Consider the following 24079-nt stretch of genomic DNA (forward strand, 5'->3'; position numbering starts at 1 on the left):
CATGCTTGGGTGGGTGGAGGGACAGCGCAGGAGGGGAAGACCCTCTATGAGATGGATTGATTCGGTGACTGGGGTAATCGGGATGGGTGTGTCGGAGGCGGTGCGGTTGGCGCAGGATAGGGCAGGGTTTAGAGCTGTTGTGCATAGGGTCGCTGTGAGTCGGAAACGACTCGATGGCACATAACAACAACAACATCTTTCTCCTACAGAACACTAGTGGATTTGAACTAACATCCTTTTAGATGGTAACTTAGCATAGTATACACTATGCCACCAGGATTTCTTTTAATAAATTAGAAGATATTAAAAAGAAAAATGGTTATTTACTTGGAGGACTTTGGGAAATAATTGAATTAAGAAAGATATATGAAAATCTTTAATAGAAGACAAATCTTTACTGCAAACTTTTCTACTCATTCTGTTTATTGGTGCATGTTGCTAAATCTCTAAGATAGGATGGATAGAATATACAGCATTTCCAAAATAAACACCTGCCAAGACTCCCCCCCCCCCTTTTTTTCTTCTTCAAAGTATATCATAGGACTAATGTTCCCTGGAGTACTCTTTTGGAAATGTTGTTATTTAAAATATAACAATTTGTTTAAGCTCTCTGGACTTGTTAGCTTCTGCATTAGTGACCCTTGCTTTGTCAGCTGTTCTGATGCTGAGCAGATTCTTGTGAACTAAGAAATACCTGCAATTTATATTAGACTAATTTTGCATAAAAAGAATTATTTTTAAAGAAAATATATTTTGAGGACCTGGGAAAAGAGTCTACACCCATCTAGATAAAACTGATGTCTGAAACAATATAGGTGATGAAAGAACTGAATTGTGTCTCTCAGTGAATACTTTATCAGGCTACCACCTTGTGAAAGTGGAAAAACATGGCTGAGAGCAGAAATGGTTTTGTAAATATTTTACTTAAGTAAGCAGAAACTACAAAGGAAACCCTTGTATGTTAAATGAAAGATTTTGTAAAATATGCTTTAAATGCTTTGTCTCAAAGTTGTATACAGAATGTAATTTTTTTTATATTTTGCTAAGATTATATTTTTATAATTATAAGGTAATTTTACATTTGCCCTTGCATGTTTATGCATTTCAATGTTATTCTCAGTTCATAGATTAGTAATTTATTTATTTGAAGGATGATTTGTTCCCTGGGGCAATAATACATATTTTTAAAATATTTTGTTTTTCTAAAAAAAGAATTTTAAGTTTTTTTAAAGGACAGAACCATATCAAACAAAAATACAGCTTAATGAATTATCACATGGTAAACATACTTATCACCGCCCAGGTCAAGAAGCAGGATTTTGTCAGCTTTTTCCTAAAAACGTCCTAGTTATACTTAACTTTCCTCAAAAAGCTACTGTTTTGACTTTTGTAATAATCACTTCATTTTATTTCTTTATACTTTTATTATTCAAATGTGCATCTTTCTTATTCTCGCTGATTTTTAAAGAGTTAATAATTATTATTAGGAAGTACATTAATGTACCATTGTACCTTGTATGTTTATACTACTTTGAATCATATTTATCTATAGGAAAGTAAATTAATATGTTCTTTGACGTTTGAAAGACTGATCTCATGAGATAACTTGTATTTTAGGGTGTCCTGATGTCAGAAGAAGAAGTATTTGAACTTGTTCCTGACGATGAGCGCCAGTGCTCTGCCTGCCGAACCACATGCTTTCTCTCTGCTCTCACTTGTTCCTGTAACCCTGAACGGCTTGTGTGTCTGTACCATCCCACGGATCTGTGCCCCTGCCCCATGCAGAAGAAATGTCTTCGGTAACTATAAGTGTTTTATAAAACCATGTCTTAATAGTTTTCTTAACGCTCCTTCCCAACAAGCTGGATTAATACAGTGACCGTAATAATGGGTCAGGTGTACCAGAGATGATGAAGATAGCACAGGATAGGGCAAGGTTCAGATCCATTGTTTGTAAGGTCGCTATGAGTCATAGTTGACTAGATGGTATCTTATGTTTCTTCTTTGATTTTGAGCTGGTAACTTCTCCTTGTCTGTCTGCTTGTCTTCTTGTTGTAGGACCAGTCCATTAACTCTTGATCCTGAACTTGATGGCTTAAATTAGTTTCTTTATCAATTAACTTCACATGTTCCTTGTCTTTCCTTACGTCAGAACTCTCTGGGGTTCATGGAATTTCTTTTTATGTGAACCAATGACCTGACCTTGTGTTTTTCTTGAGTTGATTACATCAAAACTTACTTTATCTTCAAATTATTGTTGGTTTTTTCCCCTGTGTTTTATTCCTAGATACCGATATCCTCTAGAAGACCTTCCTTCTCTGCTATATGGTGTGAAAGTCAGGGCACAGTCCTATGATACATGGGTCAGTCGTGTTACAGAAGCATTAGCTGCCAGTTTCAACCACAAGAAAGGTTAAGTTTACTACTTTTACTACATGCACTGAAATTGTTGTTGCTTTAGAAGGGCCTTGTTTGGTGGTCTGTTTAATTTTTTTTACATTAACATCTGCTTGTGATTTCAGTGCACGCTTACAGAGCAAATTTGTTTTCAGACGAGGCCTTATTTTGTGTATTTTTCTTCCATGAAGTAAAAATTCTAGGCTTCATATGAAATTTGAGTTAACATGGGCCAATTGAATAGAAATTTCATTGAAAATCTAATCTGAAAGTTGATAGAAGATAGCTAACTTGCAATGATATGTATTTTGGGAAACCATTGTTACCAGTGGACTAACATAGAAGACCTCCTTAGAAAGAGAAATTCCTATACCTGAGAGAGGTTATCTTTTTGGATTAGGAATGAAAATTTGGTCATAAACGTCATTTTGATTGGAGAAGTTTTCACAGTTGCAGTATGTTTCTACTAACAGGTTGATGATTCATTGTAGAGAGGTTGGTGAAGATTTTAGAATGGCTCTTTATATCTGTATTTATTGTGTGTGACTATTTCTACAGATTTGATTGAATTGCGAGTAATGCTGGAAGATGCTGAGGACAGGAAATACCCGGAGAATGATCTCTTCAGAAAACTCAGGGATGCAGTAAAAGAAGCTGAAACCTGTGCATCAGTGGCTCAACTACTTCTGAGCAAAAAGCAGAAACATAGGTAAGGTTAAGAAGAATTTGATTCTTTAGTAGTTTCTGTTCCTTTTGTAGTAGAAAAGGCAATTTTAACTGTGACCTGTGAAGCACTATATTATCTTTGGCCTCTTATGATTGTATCCCTCCCTTTCCCTGCTTGGCCTCAGTCATATCTCCTTTCAGTTACTCTTTTTTCCATTCATTCTTTATTCTGACACCTTCTTCTACTTGTTACTCTTCATATATACCAAGCATGTTCCTATTTAGGACCATCACACTTGCTACTCTACTTTAGAGTCGCCTTGCCTTATAGATCTTAAGTGACTTGCTATTTCTTTGTAAGATTCTTGGGAAGTTTTCCTTGAGAATCGCTTTTAAGACTGCAACATTTTTATTCTTTTCAGCTTTTTTCCCTCCCTCTGACCATTATAATCTAATGCACTAGTTTCTCTCCCTGTTACTGTCTCTCTCTCGTCTCTTTCTCTCTCCCCCCACAGTTATACTGTAATGTGTGGTATACCAGTCTGCCAGGGACTTTTTGTATTTTTCTTTTTTCTACCTCATGGTTATATTTTTTGTGCTTAATACTATGTTTGGCACCCAGTAAGTAGAGGAGAAAGACTTCTAAATAGCTAAACTGAACTATAATACAGGCTAAAGGCAGGTAGCTGCAAAAGAGTAATCTTGAATATAGAGGGCAAAAGATGCAGAGAAGACTTTTAAGAAGTATAGAAATGCCGCCACCCAAGCAGATATATGCACACTTATGTTTACTGTGGTTTTGTTAGCAATAGCAAAGAGCTGGAAACAACCCAAGTGCCCATCAACAAGTGAATGGATAGAGAAGCTGTGGTATCGTCACACAATGGAATACTGTGCACCACTGAAAAACAAGGAACTCATGAAATATTATTCAAAATGGATGACCCTGGAGAACATTATGCTGAGTGAAATATCTCAGTCACAAAAGAACAAATATTACATAGGGCCATTGTTGTAAAATGGGACTGACATCAGGGTTGAGGGAAGACAGAGGAGGAGGGGAGGAATGATGTATACTGCATTGAAACAGATGAGGGAGAGATCGGTTTAAAAGAGATAAATGATTGGGTATTATTGTCATGACAGGGGTCCAGAATGAAGGCTGCACAGTGGAATGAACTTGGGGGGAGGGATTGCATAACAATGAAAGAGTTTTACTTTTCAAAGAGAAGAGTGAATTGGGGGAGGGGGGTGGGCAGGGAGAAAAGTGCAACAATGAATGGAAACCCTAAGTCTCTATAAACTTTCATTAAATTGAATTTTTAAAAAAAGTATAGAAATGTCTGTGTGCACCCCTGACGAATTTGAGTGAGGTTAAAAAAAAAAAAAAGCTAGTATGGTCCTTGTATTTAGATGTAGCATATTCCTTGTATATGGATGTGTGTGATTTTTTTCCCCTCTCTTGTAGAAGTTTACATTTAAAATTATTTTGTAAATATTTTTATCTTCTATTTTATTAGAGAACTTTTCTTAGAGATCACAGACTCTTAGTTTGTTATTTGGTGATTACCTCCCCCCAATCCCCAACCTGGTGAAAACATAAAGACTCTTTTCTTACAAAGATGTACTTGGACACAAGTTATTCTGTCAGTTTCAGGGTGGGTTCATTGGCTCCAAAGTCAGATTAAAGACCTTTCTTTTGCATTTTAAGAATTTTGAGATAACCAAATTTAGGTTTTAATCTTCAGTTTTTCCCAAGATACAGACTTTCTTTCATAGTTTTGTCTGTGTAATTATTAGTACTTGACTGCTAAGAATTTATTGAGTGTTTGAAATGTTCATACTGGGAGAAATATCCCTTGCTTATTTTACTTCTATTTACAGCCCCCCCCAGCTTATTTTTAAAGGAACTGTAACATGAGAAATTGAATCTTTAAATCATTAACTAAAAACCAAACATTATTTTCCACCATTACAGTGGAATCCTTCAAACACCACGATTTATTGGGTTGGATTTCTAAAGAGATGAAAAACTCCTTTATAATAGAAGGACTGTGTTTTGGAGTTTATTTTTGGCTATGTCTTGAATGTTGTTTCCCATTAGGCAAAGTCCAGAGAGTGGGAGAACCCGGACCAAATTGACAGTGGAGGAATTGAAAGCCTTTGTCCAACAACTTTTTAGTCTTCCATGTGTCATCAGCCAAGCTCGACAAGTAAAGGTGGGTACTGTCCTTGGTGGTATAGGCTACTTCTTGGTATAGGTGAACAGGATAGAATGTTTTGACTGGTGTTCTCATTAATTTCTTTTCTGTTATTTAAGCTTTTTAATAAGTATCCTCTTTCATTTCTTTTCTGTTATTTAAGCTTTTTTTTTTTTTTAAATTTTATTACTTTTTGTGTGTGTACTGTCAAATCAGATCTGATTGGTACAGGAGGAGATTGTCCCTCCTTCTCCTGCAGAGCATCTGGTGGATTCGAACCGTCTCTCTCTGGGATTGCAATGCAGTTTCTTGCCGCTAGACCACCAGAGCTTTTTAATAAGTAGCAAATATCTATTAGCTTAATTTTCAGACTATTCTTCCTTTAAATTTCTGAGACTAAGGCTATGTTAAAAGCTCTAATGGCATAATGCTTAAGTACTCAGCTACTGACTGAGAAGTTGGTAGTTTAGATCTGCTTTAGATCTAAAGTTGGTAGTTTAGATCTCCTTTAGTTACACAGGAGAAAAAACTTGGCTATCTGCTTCCATAACAATTACAGACTAGGAAACTCTCTTAGACAATCTACTCTGTCATATAGGGCTATTATGTTTCAGAATCAAGTTGACAGCACCCATAAACAAAGCTACTTTAGAATTTTTTTGTATTAATTTTAAGTTAGAACCCCCATTTATTTGAGCTGTCATTAAAATGTAAGAAACTAGTTATAAGAATCTGAATATATCATGGGAAAAAATACCTAATTCTTTAAATTCATAGTCCTGAAATTATTGGTGTTCTGATGATTTAATAGATACATAAAGTCTCAAAGTACACAAGTATATTAGTCTACATCATAATATTTTGATAGATTGGGATATGTATTTATATTTAAGGGAATGGATAGGACATTTCAAAGACTGTTTGGTCAGGATACCAACTTGAGAAATCTAGTATCTATGTCTTTTATTTTACTCGTTTCAGATTGTTTACCACGCTTCCTGAAATACTGTAAACGTTTGTGACACCACACTTTTTTAGTTTTCTTCTTGACTCATTGGTTGGTCTTTGTCTTCTTTTCTATACTTTTTTCTTCTTTGATTTCTTAAGTGTTGAAGTATGTTAGTTTTGCTATAGTTAGGTGCTACCCTGTTTGCTGTGACCTCATAGCAATCCTGTGAACAACAGATCTGAACCTTGCCCTCTTCTACACCATCCTCATGATATCTGCCGTGCTTGAACCCATTATTACAGTTGCTGTGTCATTCTGGGTCATCTTCTCTCTTGCATGATCTCTTTTTTCCAAGGACTGGCCTCTTCCTGACAACAAAATATGTGAAACTAAGTTTCACCATCCCTGCCTCTGAGGAGCACCCTGGTTACATTTCATCTAAGACAGAGTTGGTTGTTCTTTTGATTGTCCATGAAATACTCAATACTCTTCTCCAACACCACAATTCAAAGTCATTGATTCTTCTTTGATCTTCCTTATTCACTAATTCAACTTTCAGATGCATATGAAGCAGTTGAAATATGGCTTGTATCAAGTGCACATTAGTCTTTAAACTGCTATCTTTGCTCTTATCACTTTGGAGAGATCTTTGACAGCAGATTTTTCTTTATCATAGGCGTGCACTCTCCATTTGTCTGGTGATGTTAAATCTCACCCATATTCTGTATATTTCCAAACCTCAAGCTTTGACTGGGTTTCTTCTTCTTCTTTTTTTTTTTCAGACTATTGTGTTCTGTTAGGAAACTGGAGAATATTAGCCATAGGGGATTGATGTGATCTGTTTCTTGATCTGACTATTAAATGAAAAATAGCTTGTAAGTGACAAGAGTAGAAGCAGGAAAGCCAGTTCATAGACCATGGTGGTAATTGAAAGGGCATATTCTTATGGCTTAGTGCATAATGTATAATCTGTATTTCCATTTAGTTATTTCGGTAGGCATCTTTTAATAGTCTTTCAAAAAATTCCATACATCAGAGTTCTAATATTCCATATCCAATCTCTACATTGTATCCAGAATATGTCATAAAGCCATGCTTTTATCATTTATTTATATTTATCATTTATTCACTGCTTAAACTGTTAAGCTGCTGGAAGGTGCTCTGGTGGTTCAGAGTCAAGTGCTCCCCTACTAACTGAAAGGTTGGTTGTTTAAAACCACTAATCACTCCACTGGAGAGAGGTGTGGGTCTTCTCCTTCTGAAAGAAGCAGCCCTTGGAAACTCTGTAGGGCAGTTGAGTTGGAATTCACCTTGACATCAATGAGTTTAGAAGCCACTAGAATTTGCAGTGTGTTGGGTTACTACAGCAACCTCTTAGCTGTCTCCCTTCTTCTACTTTTATCCTTGTGGACTGTTTTTCACATAGTAGCTACAGTGAATATCTTACCATTCCCATGTGGGTAAATTCTCATCTAACTCTATAAAGCCATTAGAATGAAATCCAAGCTTTTACAATTTACAGAGTACTCTGTAATTTTACCTCTGCTTATTTTCCAGCTATACTTGGCTCTCCCTCATAGAATTGGGACAATTCACCAAGCTCATTTCTCTTTTAAAGCTTTTGCAGTTACTATTTGCTCTGTGTGAACTGCTCTTTCTCTAGGTCTTCATATGATTCATCCACCTTGTTCTCATTATTTTAGTTTTACTTCTGTCTTTTGTGACGGCTCTAGCTAAATAATATGTTCCCTCCCTGTAGATGTTTTCTATCATACTACCTTATTTTATTATTACTTTAGGCAACAGGAACATTTTATTCATGGACTTTTTGTTTTACCACCTGTATTAGAAAATATGTTCTTTGAGGGCATGGACTTTGTATGTCTTGCTCAGTAGTATGTGGCTATAGAATAGTTCTTGCATGCAAATTCTCAAACCAAACCAAATCCATTGCCATTGAGTCAGTTCCTACTCATGGTGACTCTTGATTGGGTTTCTGAGACTGTAAATCTCTGTGGAAAGAAGTTGTCCTTTTTCTCAGGGAGCATCTGGTGGAATCAAACAATTGAAATTATCATTACAACACTCAACATACTAGGTCTCCAGAATGCCTTGCATCTAAACCAGCTATTTTTATTGAATGAATTAGTTCTAGTTTACAAATAAGACTAGAATTAATTATAGAGAAGTATATCTATGCTTTCAACTATTGTATCTATTTGTTGCTGAGAGGGAGATGGTAAGATGGCCTGGAATTGATGCATTAGTTTTCCTTAAGTTTGCTGTTTTTTCTGTACTCTTTTTTTGCCCCTCTTTGAAGTTTGATTTCTTTTTTTATTTGTTTTGACTTCTTCAGAATCTGTTGGATGATGTGGAAGAATTTCATGAACGTGCTCAGGAGGCAATGATGGATGAAACCCCAGATTCGGCCAAACTTCAGATGTTGATAGACATGGGTTCTAGTCTTTATGTTGAACTGCCTGAATTACCCCGTCTGAAGCAGGAATTACAGCAGGCTCGATGGTTGGATGAAGTAAGACTTACCCTGTCAGATCCACAGCAGGTCACTTTGGATGTCATGAAAAAACTGATTGACTCTGGAGTGGGGTTGGCACCACACCATGCTGTGGAGAAAGCAATGGCTGAACTACAGGAGCTCCTTACAGTGTCTGAGCGATGGGAGGAAAAGGCTAAGGTCTGCTTACAGGCAAGGTGAGCACATATTTTGGTGACTCTCACTTCTTTAGGGAGCTCTGGTGGCCTAGTGGTAAAAAGGTACTGTGCTGCCAGCCCACAGCTCTGAGGGCGGAAGATGGGCAGTCTCCTCCTCAGCAACTTACTCCCTCTGAAAGCCTGTTGGAGGGTCAGCTGTGAGTTGGTTCCAACTCAACTGCAGTGAACAGGTCACTTCTTTAATAAGATGCAACTCAGAAAGTAGAATGGAAAAGAAGAGTATAGACTATTAATAAATTTCATGTAGAGTACTATTTTGGGAGTACATTGGCTGATACAAAGTAGTAGTTGGATGTTGAGCTGCTAACTGGAAGGTGATGGTTTGAATTCACCAGCTGCTTTATGGGAAAGATGAGGCAGACTGCTCCTCTTAAGATTTACAGCCTCAGAAGCCTGATAGAGAGGTTGCCATGAATCAGAATCTGTTTAATGGAAGTAGCATAGTTTTCGGTGTTACAAATGATAATATAGTTAGGAGCCAAGACATGTAAATCTCAATACAGTGTGTTATTCAGTTTACTAGAGAGGTACAGGTTGATGTTGTGTTCGGAAGAAGAGACGTCATTGTGAGCTTGCATGGAGAAGCTTGAGAGAAAAGTGATCCTTGAAGAATGAGTAGGACCGAAGGGGATGGGAAAGTAAGAGAGATACCATAAGGGAAAGTTTAAGAATGTATTCAGTGACAGAAAAGAGTTTTTATTGGAATGGAGAATTTATGTAGGAAAATACTGGGAGATAAGAATTGGTCATGTTGAGTAGTTGGGTTAGTACTGGCATCCTGTTGGATAAATCCTTACGTAAAGTTGTCATGTTTGACTATGTTCAGTCAACTAATTTGGCTGATAATTGACTCTAGTGTTCCTTATGAAAGCATGTCTGTAGTAGCTATTAGCTAAGATTAATATTTATAGAATTTTTGTTAAACTGGTGAGATTCTTAGATCACAGGCTGTTAAGTGAGCTAAATTTGAAGCCTTATTTCATTTTAATCCAAAGATTATACACTTGGCATCTATTTCTTTGGATACATTTGATAGGAAAAATCTTTGGTGATCTTAACCCAGCGAAGAGGAGCTTCCATTGATGATGGAAATTTTACTCTCCTGGGTTTCGTGAGAGGGGCTTTGACCATGGGAAGTAGCACTACTAATCCAAAAGTGGTGCCTCTGGCAATTTTATTCACTGGCAGCTCAGAGGGAAAAAGATGGGAAGTCTTTTGCCTTGCAGCTTATAACCTTGGAAAACTCACTGTAGGGTCAGCTATGAGTTGATTCTGACTCAAAATCAGTGAGTTTGTGGTGTTACAAAGAATACATACAAGAGCACATCCCCCAGTTTTTCCTACCTGACGTGTTCAAGTCACATGTCTTTAGATTCATGACAGTTCTAGGAGTTGGAAGCACATTAAAATAGGCAAAGCTAAAGAATGTCTTTTTGAGTGTATGATTTTGTATACATGAAGCGATTTGTAATAATATTTTAAATGAAATTTTGTTAGTAGTAATACTAAAATTTTTTGATCTGATGGTTTTGCCTCTAAAATGTCTTTCATATCTGTTTTCTTTAATTCCATTGTCACAGACTTAATTATAAGTTTGTTTCCAGTGGTAACAGGAAAATCCTAGTTGTCTTCAATTAGATTCTGACTTATGCTGACCATTTATGTGTCAGATAGAAATATGTGTCCACTGAGTTTTTAGTAGCTAGTTTTTCTGAAGTGTATTTATTGCCAGGCCTTTCTTCTGAGGCATCTCTGGGTAAACACAAACTGCTGCCTTCTAGGTAGCAGCCAAATGTGCCTGATAAAGAAAGGCTGTAATTCTTTTCTTCTTCTTTTTTTTATTTGCAATTCATTAAGTATATTATATGTAATACTTGCCAGGCACTATTTTTTCCCCCAGTAGTGATTTGCATATATTTATTGCTGAATCAGTCAATACAGAAATATAAAACAAGGAATAAATCTGAAATTTTCAACTTGATATGGTAGGATGCTGTGAACTAAAGCCTATGTATTTGACACTCTTTACAGACCCCACTTGGTACTTCTCCAGTGTCTCTTGGAATTGTTGTTGTTGTTATGTGCCGTCGAGTCGTTTGTGACTGATAGCGACCCTATGTACAACAGCCCTAAACTGTGCTCTATCCCGTGCCAATCTCATTGCCTCTGGACACACCCATCCCGATTACCCCAGTCACTGAATCAATCCACGTTATAGAGGGTCTTCCCCTCCTGCGCTGTCCCTCTACTCTACCCAGCATGATGTCCCTCTCTAAAGACCTGTCTCTCCTTACAGCATGTCCAAAGTATGTCAGACGAAGCCCCAGAATCCTTGCCTCCAAGGAGCAGCCTGGTTTAACCCTCTCTAGGATGAATCTGTTTGTTTTCTTGGCAGTCCATGGTACATTCAGTACTCTTCTCCAGCACCACAGATCAAAGACGTCAATTCTCCTTCTATCCTCCCTAGTCATTGTCCAACTCTCTGATGCATAACAAGTGATTGCAAAAACCATGGCCTGTATCAGGTGCACCTTAGTCTCCAGAGAGACTCCGTTGCTCTTGAGTACTTTAGAGAGGTCCCTAACAGCAGACTTTCCCATCGCAATACGTTTTTTGATTTCCTGGCTACTGGTGCCAAGAGTGTTGACCGTGGAGCCGAGCAAACTGAAGCTGTGAACAATCTCAATCTCTTTGCCGTCCATCTTGATGCTACCGATTGGTCCGGTGGTGAGAATTTCTGTCTTCTTGACATTGAGCCTCAGTCCATACTGAAGGCTGCAGTCCTTGACCCTCTGCAGTAAGTGCATGAGGTCCTCCTCAGTTTCAGCGAGCAGAGTTGTGTCATCTGCATAACGCAGATTGTTGATAGATCGTCCACCAATCCTAACACCACGCTTCTCCTCATAGAGCCCAGCCTCTCGGATAATCTGCTCTGCATACAGGTTGAAAAGGTATGGAGATAGGACATATCCCTGGCACACACACCCTTCCCAATTTTGAACCATGCACTGTTGCCCTGCTCTGTTCTGACGACTGCCTCTTGGACTCTTGGAATAGAACTAATTTTATTACTAGCTTTCCTCACATCTCTTGGGTAATGGAGCAATTCTCCTTTTGTTTTTTTGGCTGGCAATCTCTTGATCCTGAAAGTCTTATGAGAGTACATGGCAAAGATGGAAGACTGCTGCTTTTGCCTTGATGGTGAAGAATGGAAGAGCCAGGCACTAATTTTAGGTCATATATTAGAAAGTGGTAAACTTAATATAGAATATTGAGATAACATTCTGTGGTGAGACCAGCTGCATCAGTGAGTGACTTCATTAACCTCAGATGATTAGTGTCTTGGGTGGTTAAACACTGACCAATTCTTTTTGGCATGGTGATTCTCTTGCTGGCCTTCTTTCGAGAATTCCTGCATCATTCAGTTGTTTCTTCTAGAGAAATGCCATATATATTATGTCCTTTTGAACCACTCTTTAAAATCTTTATTCAGCTCTTTTATGTTACCATTTCTTCTTTCCAGTTTAGTGTACTCTGTGCTCAAGAGTCTCTAACAAACATTTCCCCTGCTTGTGTTTTTAATAACTTTGATTTCTTTGTGTATGATGTCTTCACTCTTTTCCTACAGCTCTTCTGATCTTCAGGAATTAATATTTAATTTATCAAATCTGTTCTTGAGATTGTCTCTGAATACAGGTACTATATATTCAAGATCATATAAGTTAAGTCACTAGAGCTTCTAGAGCTTCTCAAGGTCATGCTTTGACTCTTGTAGATTGGTTTTAATTTTCTTTTTCTTCACCTTGAACTTGCACATGAGCATTGATGATCTATTCTGTAGTTGCCCTTAGCCATATTCTGACTATGATAGTGAATTTCCCCCTCATCTCTTTCCACTGATGTAGTTGATTTGATTTTTGTGTTCATGTGTCTACTAAATTCAAACCAAACCCATTGCCATTGAGTTCATTCCAACTCACAGTGATTCTAGGACAGAGTAGAACTTCTCCATAGTATTTCCAAGTTTGTAAAAGCCAGCTGCCTCATCTTTCTTCTGCAGAGCAGCCTGTGGGTTCAAACTGTTGTTTGTTGTTCTTAGTGCCATTGGTGCAAGTCACAGTGACCCTATGAACAACAGATCTGAACTCTGTCCTATCCTGTGCCATCCGCATGCTTCCTGACATTCAAAAGCCCTTTGTGGCAGTCACTGCAGCAATCCACCTCTATCTCACTGAACTTCCACCCTTCCCGGTATCATTCCTCTCGTCTTCTTAGGGTTTTCAAAGGCCTGTTATATAAGAAGTGAGTGCCAGACCTGCTTCCTGCTTTGTCTTAATCTGGGAGCTCAACCAAACCCTGTCCATCTTGGATAACCCTTAGGATATTTGACATACCAGTAGCACAGCTTTCAGTATACCAGCAACCCCAAGTTATCTCTCTGTGCAGCAAACTGATAGAGAACTCCTGTGCCACCTAGAACAGTGTTCTCCCCGAACTACTGACCTTTTAATTTCAGCCATGCCATTAACCACGGAACCACCTGTGCTTATCTCCTTGTCATCATTTATGTTGTTTTCGCCATTTATGTTGTAAAAGGTGTTACCATTAACTAGGTTATTAGTCTTAGGAAATTCTATCGTGATCACCAAGGACCTACTTTCTGGCTTTAGCTCCTTCATCTGTGTATCCAATGTTCAGGTTCTAGTCACCAGTAATTATTAATGGATCTTGCTTGGTCAATTTCAGATTTCAGAAGTTTGTAAAGATTTTCAGTTTTATGCTTGGCATTAATGGATAAATGTAAATAATTTGAATATAAAATGGTTTCTGTATATATATATACCCTAACATCACTCTTTTACTTCAGGATAGATCTTGAGATTCTCTTTCTTCTTGATTATTCTCAGCATAATAGACCATTTGCTTATCCAATTCAAAATAGCCCTTACTTGTTGATTTTAGCTCATTAGTGCCCATTGTTCAGACACATTATTCATAGGGTCACTATGAGTGTACTCCACTCAAGGGCACTTAACAGCAACAAAATACTTCGTGTATCAGTTTTCAGGTGTTACATTTCATTTTTATTCATTGATTGTAACTTTCTGTTTTATCTTGAGTCATATCACATTAGCAAATGAAGATACTGAAACTTTATCTGGGTCATTAAGATGAACTCTAATTTCAGGAAACATCTCTTTCTCAGCTGCTTTTTTGATTGACTTATGTCCTGAGGGGCTTATCTTCTGGCACACTATCAGATGATGTGCTCCCATAGTTCGTAGGGTTTTCATTGGCCTATTTTTCAGACGTAGATTCTGAGGTTTTTATAGTTTCACTATTTATGATAAACCCTCCATATTCAGGATTCTTTATATCAGAAGTTTTTTGAGACATTGCCTTGCCCCTAAAGAATGGAATCATCTGACTCACCCACCTTGCAGATGGCCCCACAAATGTTCCAGGCTTTCAACTAGCCATTGAATATGCCGGTGACTTGTCACCCTTAACCATGTTCATCTAGGTGAACATGTGATCCTTGGTTCCGAAGATGTAGTTGCTGTGAGAGCACTTCCATAGCATATATCGATCCACAAACTCAGGGGTGCCCTTCAGCATAGTGTTGGTTGCTGTGCCATTTATGAGCAGAGAAAAGATTTTTCAGAAGTTGATTGACACATTTTCCTTGTTAGTCTGTTTAGGTCTGAAAGCTCCACTGTATCTCAACAACACGCAAACCAGAACTGTGCTGTAAACTGACAGAGTTGTTCCTATTCTTGGCAGAACAGATGCCCACTTTCCTTACTGGGTGCCATAGTAATCAGTACAATCAGTAATCCATAGTTCTCAGTACAAGTATAAAATGTTTATGTTGTATTCCAAATCCACTGCCATTTTAGATGCTAACTCATAGCACCACTCTACCAGTTTTACCTAGGTTATAAATCTTTATTGGAGGAGACTGTCAGTCTTTGCCCAAGGAGTAATTTAATTAACACATTACTGCACACTTTTAAATTGACGACCATGCTTAGAAACACATCCCCCCCACCCCCATGTATTACCGTCATTTGCGGCAACGTAAATGAACATGGTCAATATTAATGGATATCTAGTTTATTCCTTTCTACATTGTGGAGAACAAGGCTAGGGGTAGTATATTGAAAAGAGCATGGGATTTGGAACTCACCCTAAATTCACACTGACTTTGTAAATTCACTCTGTAGTAAATCACTTTGGTGAAATAATATATCTTCTTTGACTTGGTATTTAGGTTGGTATTTTTCGTCTCTCAAGTGGAAATAAAGATAATTGTTACTTTACCTCCTTGATAGGATTGTGATAAGAATGAAATGTACATTCCAGACACCATGTCATTTGGAGCCGACCAACTCATAGCTGACCCTTTAGTGGATTTTCAGAGACTGTAAATTGCAGGGGAAGAGATTGCCCATTTTTATCCCATGGAGCAGCTGGTAGATTCGAACCAAGTGCCTTTAGGTTGGCAGCACTGAATCATGTATATGATTCTGTTTATATTATAAAATGTTATCTAAATGTTGGTCACAGTTGGAATTTTCCTTTTATTTCTACTCTATTTTTTAGACCACGGCACAATGTGGCAAGCTTAGAAAGCATTGTAAATGAAGCTAAGAACATCCCAGCCTTTCTTCCTAATGTGTTATCCCTGAAAGAAGCCTTGCAGAAGGCTCGAGAATGGACAGCTAAAGTGGAAGCTCTTCAGGTAAGGAAACATCTGACTGTTGAGGTAAAATGACTGCCTTACAGGTAAATCTTTTAACCTTTTACTTTTGTATTAAAATAACTACCTTTTAAAAAGTTATAATAAAGATTCACTTATTCTTCTATCTAGTTCCATAATTCAAATATTACCTGTCCATTCTCATGGGATGCAAAGATGGTAAGATTTCACCTCACATACTTTGGGCATGTTGCTAGGAGAGGCTGTTCCTTGGAGAAGGACAATCCTCCTTGGAAAGGTGGAGGGATGGCAAAGAAGAAAACCCTTAACCAGGTGGATTGACATAGTGATTGCAGCTGTGATCTTGAGTATGTCAGAGATGATGAGGATAGCACAAAATAAGACAGGATCTGTTGTTCATAGGGTTATTAGTGACTCATGCCCAACTAGATAGGACTTAACATTCAGATATTACTTGGGTCTTTTCATTACGGTGAAACATGAGAAACTTAGCCGTTTATTTAACTCCTCCCCATCCCTTTCTTCCTAGCCCCATCCTATTTAACTCCTAAGCAACAGAAAATTTCTCCTTTGCTGTATTCTTTGAATCTTATCCCTTGCATATAAATTACTTTCATAGTTAGAGGCAGAAGCAAGTGGAATTAGCATTTAGAGAACACCAAATATTCATGGTACTAGATATTCTCAGAGGGTAGAAAAGTAAAGGTGTACTTACAAAGATGACTAGGATATATATGACCAAAGCCCTCAAATAATCATATTCTCTGTAGAAGAAACGTATGTCATTTGTATTTAAAATCAAAACGACGTACATGCTTGATAGAGATGAAAGTGTGCTTGAATAAATAATAATTTCTTCCAAATTACAAAAGCCATTCAAGTAAGCAGCAGTATCCTACTATTCAGGTAATGCCTATTTCACAGATAAATTCTTTAAACCTTAACACGTTGATGGCGGTAATACATCTAAGGGGGGAAAAAAGTGTTTCTAAGCATGGTCGTCAATTTAAAAGTGTGCAACAATGTGTTAAATACTTTTTTTAAAAAAAGGTGGGGTTTTTTTTTGTTACTGAAAATGTACACAGAAGAACATGTACCAGTTTAACAGTTACGCCACATACAATTTAATAACATTATGTTCTTCAAGTTTAACCTATTTAGATTAAAATAACTATAATAAAATACTGTTCTAAAATATACTTATCCTTCTGTCGAATTTTATAATTAAAAAGATACTAACCTACGGCCCTCAGGCCTGGTTTAAGCTGTTTTTTGTCAAACATTCTTCTAAGTGGTATAGCACTGGTCTGTGCATTGCTGTATAGAGGTTACTGTGATGCTAAACACTGTGACTCTGATGTGCCAAATGTGATATTGGTTACCCATGGTGGACAGTGTTTGGTGGAGTTCCCCGATTAAAACAAGCTTGGAAACAGGAGTGGAATCTACCTCTGAAATGGCTTGCCTCCTGAAACTCTATGTACATGGAGAAACGATCAAAGTTACTCAAGTGTTCAGGTCTTTGGTTTATAGGGTCGCTATGAGTTGTCTACAATTCGATGGCACTTAACAACAATAACGACAACATAGAGAGAGCTCTGTTGGCCCAGTGGACAGAAAGTTATGCTACCAAGCCTAAGGTGGGTGATTTTTAATCTGTGGCCCTCAGGCCTGGTTTTAATTGTTTTTGGTCAAACATTCTTCAGAGTGGTATAGCACTGGTCTGTACATTGCCGTACAGAGGTTAACTCGTGGTTGCTGTGTTGCTAAACACTGTGACACTGATGTGCTAAATGCGATAATGGTTACTCGTGGTGGACAGTGTTTGGTGGAGATTCCCGACAAAAACAAGATTGGAAGCAAGAGTGTAGCATCCACTTGTGAAATGGCTTGTCTCTGAAAACTCTATGAACATGGAGAAATGACCAAAGTTATACAAGTGTTCAGGTCTTTTGTTCATAGGGTTGCTATGAGTTGTCCACGACTCAGTGGCACTTAACAACAACAACAACCACCTGTTAAAACAGTATTGATTATATAAATATGCTTTACTGTAGAACTGTAGCTAAAGAATATATAAACCAACTCTCTTTTTCCAAACTTCTACACTATGAAATGAAACTTTGCTGGTGACTGTGGAGAGTTGTGCTAACCCAGAGGCATTGTCACTGTTGTGGTCTGAGGTCACCACTGCTTCTCCAGGACAAAGATGAGCAGTTTCTTCCTGTGTCATTTACAGCCTCTGATGACCCACTGCAGGGTCAACAGCTGGGCTGTACCAGCAAGTATCACCCTAAGAAAGAACATACTCTGGATTTCAAGCTATGACTCCTCTTTTCAGTTTGATTTTGTTTCTTAATGTTTCATTTGAAACTTTTTTCCAGTTTTCACTAGGACAGCTCCTCTTTGTTTACCCTTGAACTTCTGTCATACAGTTACCTAACCCCCAGAGCCTGATAATCCTTGGTTGACTTTGAAGGATTAAGTTGACAAGGACAGCTAGACTAACTTGTAAGGCTCTAAGTAAGTGAACAAGGTCTGTTGACAGGCAAACTTCTCTTTAGGACATGTAGGTTACAAGCAGGCTGGGCTTAGCCAGAAGATATTCTGTAGTCAAATGACTATACAGATAATCCTCAATTTAAGATATCGTCAAGTTACAGCACACTGACTGCACTTATAACTCTCTTTTTTTTAGATTTTATTTAAAAAAATCTTATCCATAATAATTACTACTACTTATAATGTTAAAATATTTGTAAGATTATATGTAGTATTTCCAACTCCCAAGGGCAAAGAACCCGATTCATGAAGATATAATAATACACAGTTAATAAGAAGTTTTTTTAAAAAAAAATGAAGTCTTTGACCTCTGTCAGAATCAATTTGTAACTGTCATCGGGACAGAGCCTTAAGTTATGAACTGCCTGTAGTTGGATGCAAGAGGGGATAGTGGTAATTAAGGTATTTTCTGGCTTTGTCACTTCTGAGCTTTCTATTCTGTTCCACTTACTCAGTTCTGTTCCTACTCTAGGATCATAGTGATTTCAGTCTATTGCTGTAGTATCAATTAGAATTTTCTCAGTATTATTTTTTTTTCTATAATTATATTTTATTAATTTTCATAAACATTTACAGAGATTTTGGGCTTCCACTCATTCATTGTTGCACTATTCTCTCTACCCTCCTCCCAGTTTGTTCTTGTCCAAATGCCACTGTGCTTGTCAAAGCCAGTTCTGATTAATCTTCTTTGTCAGTGTGTCCTTTGCCATTCCCTATCACTCCTCCCTGAGAGAGACTTCACCCTGAGTCATAAGGAAAAGGGGATGGCGTATTCTCTTAGCTACTTCCTGCTGAAAAGGGATGCTGTGGGTTTCAGGGTGAAGATCTTCTCTCACTACTCTAAAGGGCCCCTTTGGCAGTAGGAAACACATAGACTATTATGGAGATTGATTTTGGAATTTAGATGCACTCTTATTGATTGTGCTTGGCTGTACATGTTCATATCCTTGAAGATGTATCATGGGGGTGTTGCAACCTAGAAGACACAAATTTGACTAACAAGTTATAAGTACATGAGTCCAAAAATTATGGAAAAGTAAAAGAAAAGATTCTTTCATTGTTTTACAAACCCTCCCCCAGGTCCCCTCCACCATGCAGCCCTCGCTCTAGTCTCCTGTGATGACAGAAATACCCAGTTACATCTCTCTTTTAGACGGTTCTCTCCCTCCTCTGTTTCAGTGCAGTATACATTATTGAACCCATCTTACTCATTCTCTCCCCAACCCCAAGGACAGTCCCATTCTACAACAGTGGCATCATGTAATATTTGTCCTTTTGTGACTGGGATATTTCACTCAGCATTCAGTTAGATTTCTTATTTTCCAAGATGCTTCAGTATAGCTTTCAAAAGGAATTTACAGGTAAAAATATATCAGTAAACATATGCAAAATAACCTTTTCCTAGAATGTCACCATTTAGCATGTAAGACTGTACCTTTCCTTCAGTTTCTGAGTAAGAGTATTCCAAGAAAATATATATTTTCTCAAATGTATGATTTTTATTATACCTGTTCAATCACAGATACTACTTAATTACTGTAAAGTCTGTAGGCTCCTGGCTCATTTGAAGTGCTGTAAATCCCTAAATAGGTAACTTATGAATAACCCCTCTTTGCCTTCTGTAATGACTTAGTAAATTTAAAGTTACACGTAATTTTACAAATCATAATAACTTCATTTGATGCGAAAGTTCAAACACTGTTATTTGGAAAGAAAATATTCATTCTCATCTCTGCATATTCAACATAAAATTGAGATGATTATTAGAATTAAAACTCTACTTTGAAGTTAGAAAAATTGTGAAGTATTTTTAAATGGGCAGAGATAATTGTTTTTGTGTGCATGTACCGTCAAATCAGATCTGACTGGTACAGGAGGAGATTGTCCCTCCTTCCCCGGCAGAGCATCTGGTGGATTTGAACTGTTCACCTCTGCAATTGTAGTTGCAGCTCCTTGCCACTAGGCCACCAGAGCTCCCCTGGGCAGAGATAATTGACTTTTCTTTTTTTTAGGGTAGGTTCCCAAGAAGGTAGTGTGTTTATTATTGTTTGCCTAAGTCTCCCAGGTCCTCCAGGCTCCTTAGTCTCATTTCTTGTGGGGGAAGGAGGCCCAGCCTAGGCAGTACATGCTGTAGGTGCCCCTGAGACAGAGCCCCATGGTCATTCGGTACCGGAGGCTGTCAGTTGCTCCTCCCTTCAGATGCACTGGGAGGTCATTGTCTGCCTGGAAGAGCTTCTGTTTCTCGGCTAGTCGGTTCTCCAACCAGTTCCTCGTGGTGGAGCTGAAGGAGCGAACCCAGTGCCTGAGAAAGCCGCAGGACCCTCATTCTGCGTCCTCTTCGGCCGGAGTCACCACCCCTCTCCCAGATAATTGACTTTTAATACTGGATGCTGTCTAGCAAACTCTAGGATTATCTGTTTCTAGGGTATATTTCTCAGATTCTTTTTGAGCATTAGTCAACTCTCTCAGTTGTGAAAAAATAATAATATTAACACAAATGAATTATGCCCACTTGAAAGACAAGTAAATTTATATAGTGGTACTATTACTTCTACAGGTAGGAAAAAAATATTCTAGACATTTTTTTTTCTTCTTGTATGATACTAAAAGATGTCTTGGTGGAACTCTGGCAGTTAACCCAGAAGTCAGCAACTCGAACCTTCTCCCCCAGTGATTTGGGGGTAGAGGCCAAACAGTCTACAGCCTAAGAAGCCGTGTGAGGCTGTTCTGTCATATGGGAGGTTAGTCAGAATTGACTCAGCAACAAAACAACAATAGTAAATAGTTACAAATTATTTTCCTCTTTCCTAACTGCATTTTTATTTGTTCTTCATATTGTCCTTTTAATTGGTTTTAATATCTCTGGCTTCCTCAGTAATGAGAAAAATGACATTTTTGACAACATGATCTTTTAAAATATTTCACAGAAACATTTTAAAAAGAGTTACAATCCATAGAATTAATAGAATTCATTAGAATTGATTGGAATTCTGTTACTGTGTATTATATAAAATATACATGAACTATATTAATTCATATATTATTAATAGATACTAATTCATTAGAATTGTATTAATTAAAGATTTGCAGTTCAAATTTAAAGACTAATACTTAATTTAAAAATTTTATTTTTTAATTAGTCTTTTTATTTTTAAAATTAATGTCTTTCTAAAGTTTTCCAGCTACATATTGCAGACTTATCAAGACTTCATAAGAGAATGATATATCCAGACTTCATAAGAGAACCCAAATTATGTGAAACATGTGTTTTTTGTTTTTCAGAGTGGCAGCAATTATGCTTACTTGGAGCAGTTGGAGAGCCTGTCTGCTAAAGGGCGCCCTATCCCTGTACGTCTTGACGCCCTTCCCCAAGTGGAGTCACAGGTGGCAGCAGCACGAGCGTGGAGGGAACGGACTGGAAGGACCTTTCTGAAGAAAAATTCTAACCACACATTGTTACAAGTAAAGAGAAAAAAAAAAAGTAGTTTTTGCTTTGTGTACAAATAATCTCATCAGCAGTTGATAATTTAGCACCTGTAGATAATAGATGAGGATATACTTGTCATCAGTGAGGATTATTTTCTGTTTATCTGGTTGCAGGTTTAAGAGTACTTCCTATTAGGTAGTATCAGGTGTTGATTGAAATCTAGAGCCTTATATTCATTCATTCATTGCTGTCCAATTGGAAACCTTATATTGGATTTCTGAGACTGTAAAATCACATGGCAGGAGATTGCATATCTCTCTCCCTCAGAGCTGCTGGTGGATTTGAGTGGCCAGAGATGTCTGGCTTGGGTAGTAATACAGTCAGAGCTCACTGTAGAAAATTTATTGGTGAAGATTGTTTTCTGTTTATCTGGTTGCATGTTTACATTTGCTTCTTATTAGGTAATAGCAGAGTTGATTGAAATCTGAAGCCAGACTGGTTCACCTATGCTGTGTCCAAGAAAGGCAGTGAGCCTGGATTTATTACTGTGGTTATTGTACTTGATGAATGAGAGATTATTTCATAGAAGTACCTATTTAAATATCCATAATCTTTTCTTTTTCATAAAAGCCAAGGGCATAGATAGATGTTAAGTCATTTTTTTTCCCAAGCTAAGATTAATTGAAGAAATGTTTCATTATAGAAAATAGTAATACTTAATGTTCTTAAACATCACACTTTAAATTATAACATATGCTTCATGCAGCTCAATTGTTCAGCCTAGTTTAAAAAAGCAAATATAACAGATTAAAAAAATCCTTAACTAAAAATGTAGGAAAATGGCACAAAAACAGTACATTTATAATGTGCATAGCAAGACAGCTGGGAGCATCTACATATAACTTTAAAAAAAAATGAACTTTGGGGGGATAGACCAACCACTGGGACCTACTTTTTCAGTTGGCTTATATAAATGATTTCACATTTTTTATATATTTAACTGACAATAGTGTTCAGTCCCTAAAAAAAGTATAGACTTTACAATAAGATAGTCTCAGTTTGAGAACTAGCTCCATAATTGTTAACCCTAGGTCTTTGAGTAAGTTACTTCTGTATTAATCTGGAATTTTTGTTGTTTGTAAAATGAAGATAATAATGCATAGTTCATAGATTATTTTCAAGAGTAACCTGAATATTGGGTGTAAGTTCTTAGGAGAATTCCTGGTACATAATGAGTACTAAGTAATTAGTACATTGTATTATTTTCACTTTTCCCCCTCCTTCTTGTTGTGTACCAATGGATTGGCACAGGAGGAGATTGCCCCTCCTTCTCTAGTGGAGCATCTGGTGGATTTGAACTGTTATTTTCACTTTTAATATCCTCTTCTATTTAACAAAAGAAGACAAAACTATCCTAGAGGTCATGTTTTTAATTTTATTTTTTTGTAGGTTCTAAGTCCCCGGACTGACATTGGTGTATATGGAAGTGGTAAAAACCGAAGGAAAAAGGTGAAAGAACTAATAGAAAAAGAAAAAGATCTGGACCTTGAGCCTCTGAGTGACCTGGAGGAAGGAGTAGAAGAAACCAGAGACACAGCTATGGTGGTAAGGAATTAAGTAGGAGTAGTTCTTGAATGTAGTGGGTATAAAAATCTTTGAAGATGATAGCAAATTTACTCTTTATATATTTATACACACACACACACACACACACACACACAAATATATATATAACTTATTTATTCTTCCTCGCATCAAAGGAAGGAGCATCTGCCAGTACATGTGAACTGTATTCCTTCTCCTTTCCTTTCCCCTGTGCTCTGGTTTCTTGAGACTACAATTTCCTTTGTTCTTTCAGGCACCTTGAGTCACTCTTTCTTCACTCTCTCAGTATGCCACAAAACTAAAACAGAACACTTATTATCTCTCTCCCTTTAAATTCTCCTTCCCTGCTCTCTGCCCTTCCAACAGTTTTGTTTCTGACTGTTACACAGCATCTTCTGATAAATAACATTAGTCCCTTCCTCTCTGTCATTGAAGTTTATCCAGATGGTTGTTAGTACTTAAAATAGTAAGCTAGCATGGGTTTCATTTCAGGCATTAGATGGAAGGACTATATTAGAAATATTGTCTGGACTTGATTGAGCCCTATCGTGTTCTAGTGACTGAGATGATTAAATATAATCTGTGTAAAAGAATAGATGAAATCATAAGTATTTGAAAATCAAAATGTACTTTTGATTAATGGATCACCTAAGCCCTGGGAAGCCTAGGTATAATGTACAAATATAGTTTGGCTCTTAATGTTGAGAAAGACAAGGGACTAAAAAAAAACACTTTATACAGCTTTTTATTTTTTTACATACTTTCTGTATCTTTGGCTTTATGGTGATACATATTTCACATCTTTTTAAATATTT

General features: G+C 37.3%; 1 protein-coding gene and 1 pseudogene across 1 annotated transcript in view; one reads left to right on the top strand and one right to left on the bottom strand.

The window, feature by feature from the left end:
• KDM5A (lysine (K)-specific demethylase 5A) overlaps positions 1-24079 on the top strand; it is a 138588-nt gene that overhangs the window by 86091 nt on the left and 28418 nt on the right. Inside the window, exons 15-22 of the mRNA XM_006891328.1 lie at positions 1618-1799; positions 2288-2412; positions 2956-3106; positions 5168-5282; positions 8570-8925; positions 15553-15691; positions 21515-21694; positions 23109-23264. Of these exons, the coding sequence (XP_006891390.1) occupies positions 1618-1799; positions 2288-2412; positions 2956-3106; positions 5168-5282; positions 8570-8925; positions 15553-15691; positions 21515-21694; positions 23109-23264 (1404 nt within the window). The remainder of the gene's footprint in view (positions 1-1617; positions 1800-2287; positions 2413-2955; positions 3107-5167; positions 5283-8569; positions 8926-15552; positions 15692-21514; positions 21695-23108; positions 23265-24079) is intronic.
• Positions 20318-20558, bottom strand: LOC102849636 (annotated as a pseudogene).

The sequence above is a fragment of the Elephantulus edwardii genome, unplaced genomic scaffold (assembly GCF_000299155.1).
Source record: "Elephantulus edwardii isolate Elephantulus edwardi_28Jun2011 unplaced genomic scaffold, EleEdw1.0 scaffold00096, whole genome shotgun sequence".
Lineage (NCBI taxonomy): Eukaryota > Metazoa > Chordata > Mammalia > Macroscelidea > Macroscelididae > Elephantulus > Elephantulus edwardii.